This window comes from Lycium ferocissimum, chromosome 4 (genome assembly GCF_029784015.1).
Source record: "Lycium ferocissimum isolate CSIRO_LF1 chromosome 4, AGI_CSIRO_Lferr_CH_V1, whole genome shotgun sequence".
NCBI classification, from domain to species: Eukaryota; Viridiplantae; Streptophyta; class Magnoliopsida; order Solanales; family Solanaceae; genus Lycium; species Lycium ferocissimum.
This window is the reverse complement of record NC_081345.1, coordinates 11039884-11051995: the sequence shown is the minus strand read 5'-3', so window position 1 is coordinate 11051995 and position 12112 is coordinate 11039884. Positions and strand designations below refer to the sequence as shown.

Genomic DNA, 12112 nt, shown 5'->3' with positions numbered 1-12112 from the left:
AATATGACCCAAATCACATAAAATACATACTATATGATTTCATACTCAGATTCCGAAACGAACACAGAAAGCTTAAACACATTTCTGGAATCCAAACTTACATGACATGGATATATCGAAAACTAAAGACATGATTTTTCTACAACATAATATGCTATCTTGATAGCAAAGAAAGAAGAACAGGGTCGGATACTCTTGTGGGTGCAGTGAATAGGGACGTCGGGGCCTCAGATGTACTCTCTTTTCACGAACAACACTACAGAATCTCTGCTATGGCTCAAAGCCAACAGAGACAGAGTAAGAAATTGAAGAAAACTAGTGTTTTAGAGTAAAAATAGTGTTTTACGTTGTTCAGCCGTGGGTCATGAGATTCAAGGTGTTCTCAGATGTTCCCCCCTCTGCGGCTACTGATATGAGAAAGTATTTATAGATAGAAACTAGGGCTAGGGTCGAATGCGCGGAAAATCGAAATAGAGTTTCAAATAGCCATTTGGATTTAGCCGTTGGTCATGGCAGAAGTTGCAGCAGGCAAGGACGAAAAAGTTTCACCGTTCGTTTGTCTTCATGTGGGATTTCAAAGAATCTTGTGATTTTTGCAGAGATACTCTTCAATGATCTCTGACTTTTGATGAGAGAGTTAAAGAGGAAGGAGAGAGGATTCAAACATTTACACCAAAATGGAGAAACAATCTTCTGAAAGGGCTGAGAAGAGTTGGACTTTTGTCCTAAGAGAAGAATGGGAACAGAGGGAAGGTGTGGCTGCTCGTTTAGGAATTAGGTTTAGAGGAATTGGAAAGATGTTAAAATGTGTATGTGTTATTGGATTGGGCTGGTCGTTTGGGCCATCTGATTGGGATTTAATCCTTCTTCCTTACACTTCTTTAGCTTCTAACTTAGAGCCCGTTTGGATTGGCTTATAAGTTCTTGAAAACAAATTAAAAAATTTTTTTTTTGAGTGTTTATTTGGCCCAAAATTTTAAAGTCATTTTGTATTTAAAATAAGCCCAAAAAAATAATTGAGTCCATTTGGCTTACCTTATCTAAAGCAACTTATAAGCTGAAAACAGTTTATAAGCCAAAAAAATAAGTTGGGCTCTTAATAATAACTAGTACAAACTACGTATATATACATGTTAAGGAGAAATATTTACGAAACGTAACGATAGTTTTCCTTATTTACAAAACATAACGATATATTACAAAACATGACGGATTTTCATATATTTTTCGTTTTTTTTTTTTTTTCCGTAAAATATATATATTTTTTATAAAAAAAATTTTTTTTTAAAAAATATTTTTATTTTTTTTAAAAATAATTTTTATATATATTTTTTAAATATTTTTTTTTTTTTTTTTTGCTCAATGGCTTAAAAAATTACCTCATATTTCTATGTATAAAAGTTGTATGAAATGTGTATGTGTGAGCAAAATTTTTAATATAATTTTCATATACAAAATTTTGAGCGAAAACTTTAAGCCTTGAATATTGTATGAAAATTGTTACAATGTTGTTGTAGTTGTATTAATTTTACGTAAATCTAACATGAACTTTATACATGAAAATGTGAGCGAAATTTTAAGACATGAGCAAGATACAAATTTCATATTGTTTTCATACACACAATTTTGAGCGGATTTTTTAAGCCTTGAACGAGATATACACATTTCATACATTTTTCATACACTAAATTTTGAGCAAACTTTTTAAGTCTTGAGCGAGATATACACATTTCATACAACTTTCATACATAAGTTTTTGAGCAAAAAAAAAAATATTAATTTTTTAAAAAAATAAAAATAAATTTAAAAAAAATATTTTTTTTAAAAAAATATTTTTTTAAAAAATGATTTTTAAAAAATAAAAAATAATTTAATTTTTTTTTTTTTAAATATAAAGCATGTTTTGTATAGGATTTGTAATGTTATGTTTTGTAAATATAAAACTATCGTCACGTTTCGTAAATATTTCTCCTTAAGATGTATATATATGTCAAAGGAATTAATATGTAGAAAATAAAATACTAATATTAATGATTTAGCATATGATGTATCGACTTATAGCTAATTAATAAGTATAGAAATAACGTAATGACAATCATTCATTTAAAAAAAAAAAAAGTGTAAAGTAATAGTAGTAACATTGATAATAAAAATGTAGCATGAATAATAAAAGGATAACAATAATAACAATAATATTTATAATAGTAAAAAAATAAGGTAATTATTAAATTAGAAGCTCGAGGAAGTGAACTGGAAGAGGGAGGGTAAAAATTGAGTGTCAACACATACAACGTACACCCGGTATACAGTGACATACAAGTGATATATACTATGTATGCCACATGTATATAATTGTATTTCATGTGTATGTAAGTATATGTCCTACGTATACATTAACATACATACTATATATAATCTATTATATATAGTTACATACAAAGTGTACAATGAATACTGCCAAAACTCCAGGGAAGGAGCAACCGCAACAAAAAAACTCTATCAATTTTTCGGCGAACAACAACAAACAGGTAGAATCCGGTGATGAAGAATGGGGGTTGGGATGGGGACAACGATAACTAGGATTTGTGAAAAGAGAAAAAATAAAGAAAGAGAAGATAAGAAGAAAGATCACAAAGGAAGATTTCCAAAATCCCTAGTTTTAATTTGTGGGATTGTTGGGGTTGTACATATTTCTAAAGATTTTGTTGTTATATTTTGAAAGTGGAATAGTATTGTGAGTTATTTAAATATAGACTTATTTTTGCATATCTCTGTGAGAATACAGACTTATTTTTACATAGCTCTGTAAATCTCACATTTTGATGGATAAATTCATGTACAACCCGAATATCTTTCTCCCAAAGGTACAACAACGACAACATACCCAATGCATAAGCTAAGTGGGGCCTGGTGAGGGTTGTGTGTACGCAGCCTTACGCCTGCCTTGTGAAAGTAGAGAAATTGTTTCCGATAGACCCTCAGCTCGAAATTAAGTATCGAAAGGAAATACAATAGTAAGGAAGCTATGTTAAAAACTACATGAAAGAGGATGTACAAGGAATGATTGAAGCACCGAAGATTGCTTCATGGTGATAGAGGAAAAATTGCATGTTCGTGATGATAGTGTCAAAACTTGCTTGTGACGGAGTAATCAAGAAAAATATAAAAGCACTTGAGAGTCGAGGGAACTACACATAGGCTCAACACTTATGTCAAACCAATATAACAAAATTGTTGTGTTCTTTTTATATTTTCACTGCAGTTATATTTGTTGTTTTATATCTGTTCCCATCTACAATTTATAAAAACATCGCAATTGAAACTTGAAAAGATTTTGTTAAAGAATTCTTAAAAGCTTATAAATTGTGATAAGAACTACTCCTCCGTTTTACTTTATTTGATTAGTTCGATCCGACACAAAATTTTAAGAAAAAAATTTAAAAAATTAAAATTATTAAAGTCGAATAAATTGCAACTCACCCTCTCTTTCACTTTTTATATCCACTAAAGTATAAATTTAACTTCATGAATGGTGAACATGAATAAAACATAGTTTTGTTACTGATAAAGAAAATTAAAAGTAGATTGTGTCAAATGTGCTAGTGTACGAGGTGAAAACACAGTATGAATCATACTGTATGATAATGAGATGAATGATATCAATATTGAAATATTAAGTCTTGCTCATCCCTAACTTGTTCAATAAGAAAATCAGTAATCATACCATCTAAATTAACCACACCCTTCAACTTTCAAGTAATCAAGGAACCAACTGTTAGCCCTTCAAAGCATCTCCATTTACTTGTCCCACCAAAATTTTCCTGATTTCTTTTCTTCAATGACAGGTTTTTTTGCCTCCATAACTGGTTTCTCTTCCATTTTCTTCTCCACTGGAGCTTCAGATTTTGTTTCAGAGTTTTCTTCTATTTTCTTCTCTTCTTGAGTGATCTCTACTGTTTCTTTTACTTCCTCTACTTTTTTCTCTGTTGGAGTTTCCATTGTTTCTTTTACCTCCTCTACTTTCTTCTCTGTTGGAGTCTCCACTGTTTCTTTTAGTTCCTCTACTTTCTTTTCCATGGGAGTTTCTGTTTCTGGTTTTATAACTTCCTCTTCCGATTTTATTTTATCTGTTGTCTTTTCAAGAAAAGTTTGAGCTTGTGGTGTTTCTGTCTTTGATACAACTTCTTCTATCTCAGTCTTTATATGGGCATCAGCAGCTTTTTCAATTTCTTCTGGCTGGGATTCAGAAGCTTGTGTGGTCTGAGATGTCTCCTCTTTCACTTGTTCTGGGCCTTTGCCTTCTTCATTCTGCATCCAATCAACACTTACTTCGATGCAAAGAAACTTATCAATTACTACCAATTAATTGTGTGACACGTGGCATCATCGTGTGCTAAGTTTCCACCGTTTAAAATAAGGGTAAATTTGTTCCATTTCGCACAGTTTAGGGGCAAAATTGAGCTCAACTAGTACCAGCAAGGGCATATTTGACCCCGACTATTAATTCAGGGCAAATCTGTTCTATTTTGCATAGTTTAGGGGCAATTTTTTTTTTTTTTTATATACTAGCAAATTAAACTATTTCACCTGTTCCACTTTATATGACATATTTTTTTCATTTTTAGTCTGTTTCAAGAATCTCATGACATATTTAAAAGGGAAAAGGGTCAAAAATACCCCTCTACTTTGGAAAAAGGGCTAAAAATATCCTCCAAACTTATTTTGGGTCAAAAATACCCTCTCGTCCTTAAAGTTTTCAAATATACCCCTGCCTTGACGGAAATTATCCGCCAAAATAACCCAAATTCATTATTTAAACCCGCTCCATCATTTAAACCCGACCCAACCAAATAATAACCCATAAGATCCCCTTATTCCCCCAATTCTCTCAAGCTTCATACCTACGTATTGGGGGAATAAGGGGATCTTATGGGTTATTATTTAGTTCGGTCGGGTTTAAATGATGGAGCGGGTTTAAAGAATGATTTCGGGTTATTTTGGCGAATAATTTCCGTCAAGGCAGGGGTATATTTGAAAACTTTAAGGACGGGAGGGGTATTTTTGACCCAAAATAAGTTCGGAGGATATTTTTAACCCTTTTTTCAAAGTAGAGGGGTATTTTTGACCCTTTTCCCTATTTAAAATGATAAGTTATATTTTTTTTATATTTCTATATGTCTTTCTTTATTTTTCAAACTTCATGACCAAACACTCCATCTAAAATGAACCTGAAGGGACTCAGGGAGTACTATGTTGGTGCAAGAAATGGCGTCTACCAAGAGGCAATATAGCTTTCTCCTATTAGCTAATGACTGGCCGTTATAAATACAAGCTAGAAACTGGAAAATATTTAAGGAACTTACTGTGAATACTAGTTTTGTAGTGCATCAGATAAAGGAAAGGATAGTTTGTAGGATCGAATCAGGCTAGCAAATGTATAGGATTTCTTGAGGCTCTTTGTACTTAGTTCTCTTTGAGGCTTGCTTCTCTTGACACCTTCCTAGAAGGTGGTTAAGAGTTTCAGTGCTCTTTAGCTTGTGCTTTTTCTGTTCGTTGTTGGTGGTAATAAGATTTTATAGTTCAAAATAAAATAAAAAATACAAGCTAAAATTTAGATGTGAATCCAACAAACAGTAAAAAGTTAGTCGAACCCGATTTTACACCAAATCATAGCAAGATATTATGATTAAGTGATTTAGTAAAGTATGAATATATATTAATTAATTATGCTTAGGTGAAAAAATATTATGTACAAACATATGTCATTTCTATTGACTTCACGTAAACATAGGGGCTAAGTCTACCGAGGTTGAATAGGCTAAGTCTACCGAGGTTGGATATTCTTCGCTAAGTGATCATATATATTTGTATTAATCGCAATAATAGCAAATATCAAAGGCAATAATTTGGACTTCTTAACAAAAACATTTGTGGCCTTAATTCCAAGTAGCATAACAATGCCAGGCAAGTAAATCAAATAACGGAAGTTTCTACGGGCAAGTTTTAACCAATAGGGTGATAGTTGCTAGCTTCTCGAACATGTCAAGCATTTTAGATCCAAGAAAATACATAGCTTTCTTTTAAGATTGAAAAACTACATTAATATCAAAGTAGTTGCATTGACAATATGTGAAAAGTTGAAAGAGTTCCATTCCGACTCTCACATATATGTTCCAGCTTTATAAAGCCTTCTAAAACAAAACTAAAAATGTAGCCAAGAAAAGGACAGATAGAAGATCACAATGCATGCAACAGTACGATTATTATGCGTGCATTTATTGTTTAATTTTGGTCAGTCCCAAAAAGAGTTTCTCTTTCTATATTTAGTAAGTTCAGAATTCAAACACCATACATGGCAAGTTTAAAACCGCATGATTCAAATGACATTTTAGTACATTAGAGACATCTTTAATTTAGGACCACAAGATTAAAGTATCTCTTTATTTCTTAAAACCTGTGCTTAGTCAAACTAAGACACTTAAATTGGAACGGAGGGAGTATATATTATATATACAGAGATATAAAGTGGTGATAATTAATGTATTAAGAATATATACCTCCTTGAACAAATTACTGAGAGAGTGGGGCTTATTGGCAACATCATCACCCACAATTCCTTCTTCCTTATTATTGTTCTTCATGTCTTCTCTCGCCAAATCTGATTTTTCATTTCCAGGAGCGGTACCCTCCAAGACCTTAGGTTTGCTTGCACATGCTCCCATTTTTTAAGATGATTTAAACAATGGATTTATTCGTTATATATTTTTCAGATGATCAGAAAATTAAATTACCGATTGATCGATCGAGAGAATATAATTAATATCCTTTGGGTTAATAATTAGGCCTTGTTGAGCGAGACGATTGGAAAGAGAGGAAAAAGGCAATGATGTAATTAATAGAGATGAGAGAATTAATTATCACAAAGATGTTTGAAGGGAATAAAACATGCAAGGGGAACACATAATGTTTTATTGGGTGGGAATAACCTTCTGCGGCGGGGAGACTTCTTCGTTAGTCTTCACATTGTTTTTTTCATTTTGGTTGGTTATTACACATTCTCAATTTATGTAACACTTTCGCTTCCCGAAATTCAAACTGCATGAATTTTGAGTCTTTGACTAACATTTTAAGATGTATTTTCTCACCAAATTGATATGAGAAAAGATGCAACTTATACTCCCTCCATCTCAAAATATTTGTCGTCCTTACTAAAATATTTATCTCAAAATATTTGTCGTTTTATTTATCCAAAATAAAATTAAATAGCTTTTTTCCATTTTACCCTTGAATTAATTACATCAATGGGCTGATTTTGTGGGGAAAGGATCCCCTCCAGTAATGATTCGTCCGGTAATTCTCAATGGGCTCTTGGGATATTGCCACGTGTTCAGCAACTTTTTAAAGGTCAAGATTAAATTGTTGTGGATACCATGTTCATTTCAAAATATTACTCCAGCAAAGTCCACAACTTGAATGGAAAAATAAACTTCAAGTCAGGTTCTCACCTCCACTCTTATTTCTCTTTAGGGATTTGTTTTCCATTAAAATTTTCTCTAATAGATCTCAGATAATCATTCATAAATGTTAAGGAGATTGTTGGTGCAAATTTAAAGAAAGTGGATCAATAAAACAGTAGATTACCGACTACAAGTCAACAATATAGAGAATAACTGGAGTAAGCTCAAATATAATGTCGTCCGAGGCATTAGTATTGTTGGCAGCATCATCATCCTATTTAAATTGGAGTCTGCATCATTCACAGAAGCTTAGCTAAAGGAAGAAGTTGAAAATTATTGTATTAAATTTTATTTTTTGAAAGAGAAACGAGAATTTTAAACATAAATGAGACATAATACAGTCAAACTTCTCTATAACAGCATGGTTGGGTTCGAAATTTTTCAGCTGTTATAGAGAATGGCTGTTATACACTTATAACAGCATTGACATTTAAATAATACTTCGCTGTTATAGGCAAAAAAGATGCATAAAATCTAATTTTCATTTTTAATTGTCAAATTCTAAGCTTAATCACACTTTGTATAACGATGGAAAATCGTTTAATGATGAATATATATATATTCATATGATATTTTTTTTGTCATAAATAGTGTATTAAATAATCAACTATTTTGTCAAAATTTCCACTCTTATTATTGGTAATCATAGATATTCTATTTTTATAAAGATGGTTAATTATTATATTACCAAAAAAAAGAAGATAGCTATTATATGGGGGGTAATTTTACAAAGAGCGTACTGCTATAAAGTTGGTTATTGCTATTATAGGTGAAATGCTATTATAGAGAAGTAAAATATAATATAAAAAATCGGTTCCGAAAAATCTTAGCTGTTATAGAGAGGTGCTGTTATATGCGGGTGCCGTTATAGAGAGGTCTGACTGTATCTACGAAAATATTCTGACCTTTAAAAGCTTCTATAACACGTGGCAACATCCCAAGACCCCATTGAGAATTACCGGAGGGGATCCTCTCCCGATTTTGTGAGTTCACACACCAACATTTAAGAGGTTTCATCATTAATGGAGTAAATATTTATTGAGGAGAGAGAACATGATGAAATATGTTAATAGGGTAAAATAGTCAAAAATGCTACCTTTATAAATGTTTTCTTAATGGGCGTGTAAATGAAAAATGCGACAAATATTTTGAGACGGAGGCAATAGTACTTTTCATGTAGTTTTCAAATATATAAATTTTAATCTTAAAACATTGAGGTAATCTAATCCAATTTAGCTTCATAATTTAGTCAAATTGATTCTCGAAAAACAAAAAGTGTCACATAAATTGGGATGGAGGGAGTAGCTTTTTAACAAAACACAAATATGTGATTTGTTGTAACGTTTGGCTTCTCGAGAGTCAAACTATGTAAGCTTTGAATAATATTTTAAATATTATTTTTCATCAAATTGACATGAGAAAAGTTGCAACTGGTAGTACTTTTGGTATAGTTTTTGAATATCTAATTTTTAATTTTAAGTTATTGAGTTGTTATAATATAATTTAACTTCGAAGATTAGTCAAATTGACTCTCTAGAAGTGAACATGACATCTAATTTGGAACAGAGGGAGTACCGTATTCTTCTCCTTTTTCCATTTCAGGGTTAATTAGGTTATGGATTCTAACTTTTATATTTAACACTATGTGTTGGGATCGAAATAACAGGGCGTCGTGCGGAAGCTATAGATTGCAAACTTTGAACTATGATAAATTAAACGACACACAAAACTATAATATGCAAAACATAATATGGTTTGGCCAATTGGCCTACATATTGAAAAACTAGTATAAAAAAAAAAACATAAAAACTATTGAGAGAACAATCTCCTCATAAATGAGACTCTTTACAAACTACATTGAGGATGCTATTATGTTATGTTGTATGAGAAGAATTCTTCAATTTATAGAGGTTCAAAACCTTTTTCTCCGAAAAAGAGGTTACCCAAAGATGAAATATTAAAATTTTTCCTTTTGGGAAAAGTAAAACCAAATATGGTAAACTCTTTGCCCTTCTTCAAAAATAGGTGAAATCCAAATATGATAAGAAAATCAGGGCAAAACCCTAACACTATGATCCTAATATATTTTTCATGACCTATACTCTTTTATTTCGGGAACTCCAAATCAATTCGAACGACTTCCAACAAGCTCAATATATCAAAACCAAGGCCAACGCATAACAACATACATGTATTCTGTAACAAACATTTTCTGGCCAAGTAGCAAGTAATTAAAGTATATATGAATTAACTCGGGGTATTATAATAATGCGAAATGTGATTTTCTTATTAGTTCCTTTTGCAAAAAAGACTACATTGGTTCGTGATTTACAACTTATAGGGATAACTATTAATCTATTACTACTATATATTCTTCTTCTGGAAATTGCATTATAGGTCAGAGGAGAGGATTCAATCCTAATCCTGGAATTACGTTAATTCAAACAATAAACCCCTGAAAAGAGAATTTCAAATTTTATTCAAGAAAAGATCAATATTATCAAACTCTATTACATTATTCGGAGTAGTATTATTTCAGAGAGACTACCTTAAGACGTATTGAAAGAAGTTTCGTCGAGACCAAAATGATAAGAAACATATTCATCTAGGTAGGGATTCTGGCCTTGAGAGTTGCATAAGTTAATAGCTCTTCATTTTTTTCAAACATTTCCATGTCCTGTTTATTCAAAGTAATCCTGGCGTCCACTCCTTTTCCATCTTTTGTATCCATTAGCATAACCCAATTCTCCAATGGCCGTCCGGTAAATGTATTGAAAAATATTGGTTTCCCCCACCCAAAATCCACATCATGAAATGAGTAACCACACTAGCTATTGAATCTGAAGATATCAACATCCTTTCTAAGATGTGAATCTCCTGCATCTCTTCGTCGCTCTAGAGTAGCTGCCATGGCCTCATTTCCCGCCATTCTTTTAACATATTTATCATCAAATTCAGATATACCTTTTCGTAACAAAGCCACCATGTCAGCTAAATTATCTTTGTAATGACTCTCATCTTTAAATGCTCCGAAGGTCCCGATGAAATTTCCAATGCTACGATGAATTTACAACGGAGGTTTAACTCGGTTCCTCATGTTTACGCAGGGGTGAATTTATGCATTAAAAATGGGTCACGTGAACACATGGTCACCGACTAAACTCGGTATATTATGTATATAATTCCTAAAATATATCTAATATTAACTGAACGAACACATGGACAAACTAGACTAGGTGGAGCACTGGTTAAGTGTTGGGTTTAATCCCTTAAGATTGTGGATCAAACCCTACTAAATGCACTTCCATTTATTTTTTTAATTTTATTTAAAATGGTGAACTCATCCTCTTAAAATCCTGGATTCGCCTCTGTGTTTACGAGGTGGATTATCATGGATGATGTCCTTTTGGAAACGTTTGTCAGGTTCTTCCACATGAAAGCTGTCACTGCTTGAACACGCGATGGCGTTGGTATGTTTTCACTAGCTGCCTTTGTTTTAAGATTTTCAATGTTAGAAGCGCTAAAAATATAAATATTTGTAAGGCATGACTACTTCTGTGATAAAAAGGAAAAAAACGAAAGGCGATGGTGGTGTTTCTTTAGTAGCTGGTAGGGATCTTGCAATAGGGACAAGTTTTGGCACCACAAGATTATTATCGTGGTCGTGTGCCAAAGATGCCCAGTCAGTTATAAAGGTAATTAGGGAAGGTGCATCCAAGACTTTGGAGAGTATTTGGCTTTTAAGCCACTCCCTTAGTTTAATTTGCAAAAAGGCTACTCATTTTCTTTTTCCTTTATTTTTTCATTTTAGGGTTAAGGGTTATGGCCCTGGGGTCACTTTATAATTTTAAAAATTTTGGAGTTTACAACTTATACACTTAAGTCCCCTTTCACTTATTATTAAAATATACAAAAGCCCCTTCTCTCTCCTCACTTCTTCCCAACTCCCGCCCTAAAAAAATTGAAGTTTCCATCAGAATTCTCCCTCTCCCCCAAACTTGGTAACGTTCCTGCCATCCATTTCAGGTATTTTCTTTAATTTAACAACTCCTCCAGAGCATTTAGAGCTCCATTTTGCCATGAAAGTTGTTATTATTTTACGAACTCGATAGAACCCTAGTTTTCATAAAGTTGAGATTTTTTTTTTTCCAAAATTTTGGAAGTTTCGCCTGTTTTTTGCTAGAAATATGTGTTATTTCTACTTATTTTGCTTGTTTCAATTTTTGTTTTTCTGTTTTTGCTTTTTGTAAAGTATGGTCTATTAATAGACTTTTGGTCGATTATTCTTGTTTTTTTGTCCTGGCTGATCAACGTCACTGTGTTGTTTGTATATAGATTATAAAAAATGGTTAACACTACAGAAAGAGGAGGGCACATAATTCAAACCCGTTCTAGGGCCACATCTGACAAGAGAAAAAAGAAAAGGTAGAGAAGTTGGCCGAGAAGGTAAAAGAAGAAAAACTATAAAACCTGAAAATGAAGCGTACTCGGAGGAGAATAATGATGTGTATAATGTCGAGGAAGGCAAAAGAGATGATCCCCATGTTTACAAGAGTCCAGTGGTGATGAAAATGATGATCCCTTGTCGTCGCCAT

At 32.4% G+C, this 12112-nt stretch overlaps 1 protein-coding gene across 1 annotated transcript; it reads right to left on the bottom strand.

The window, feature by feature from the left end:
- Positions 1 to 3465: 3465 nt before the first annotated feature.
- On the bottom strand, positions 3466 to 6940 carry LOC132054361 (chromatin modification-related protein vid21-like). Its single transcript, XM_059446392.1, has 2 exons — positions 6558 to 6940; positions 3466 to 4308 (listed from the first exon to the last, which is right to left on the bottom strand). The coding sequence occupies exons 1-2, from the start codon at positions 6720 to 6722 to the stop codon at positions 3799 to 3801; spliced, it is 675 nt and encodes a 224-aa protein (XP_059302375.1). The 5' UTR covers positions 6723 to 6940; the 3' UTR covers positions 3466 to 3798.
- Between the last annotated feature and the right edge of the window lie 5172 nt (positions 6941 to 12112).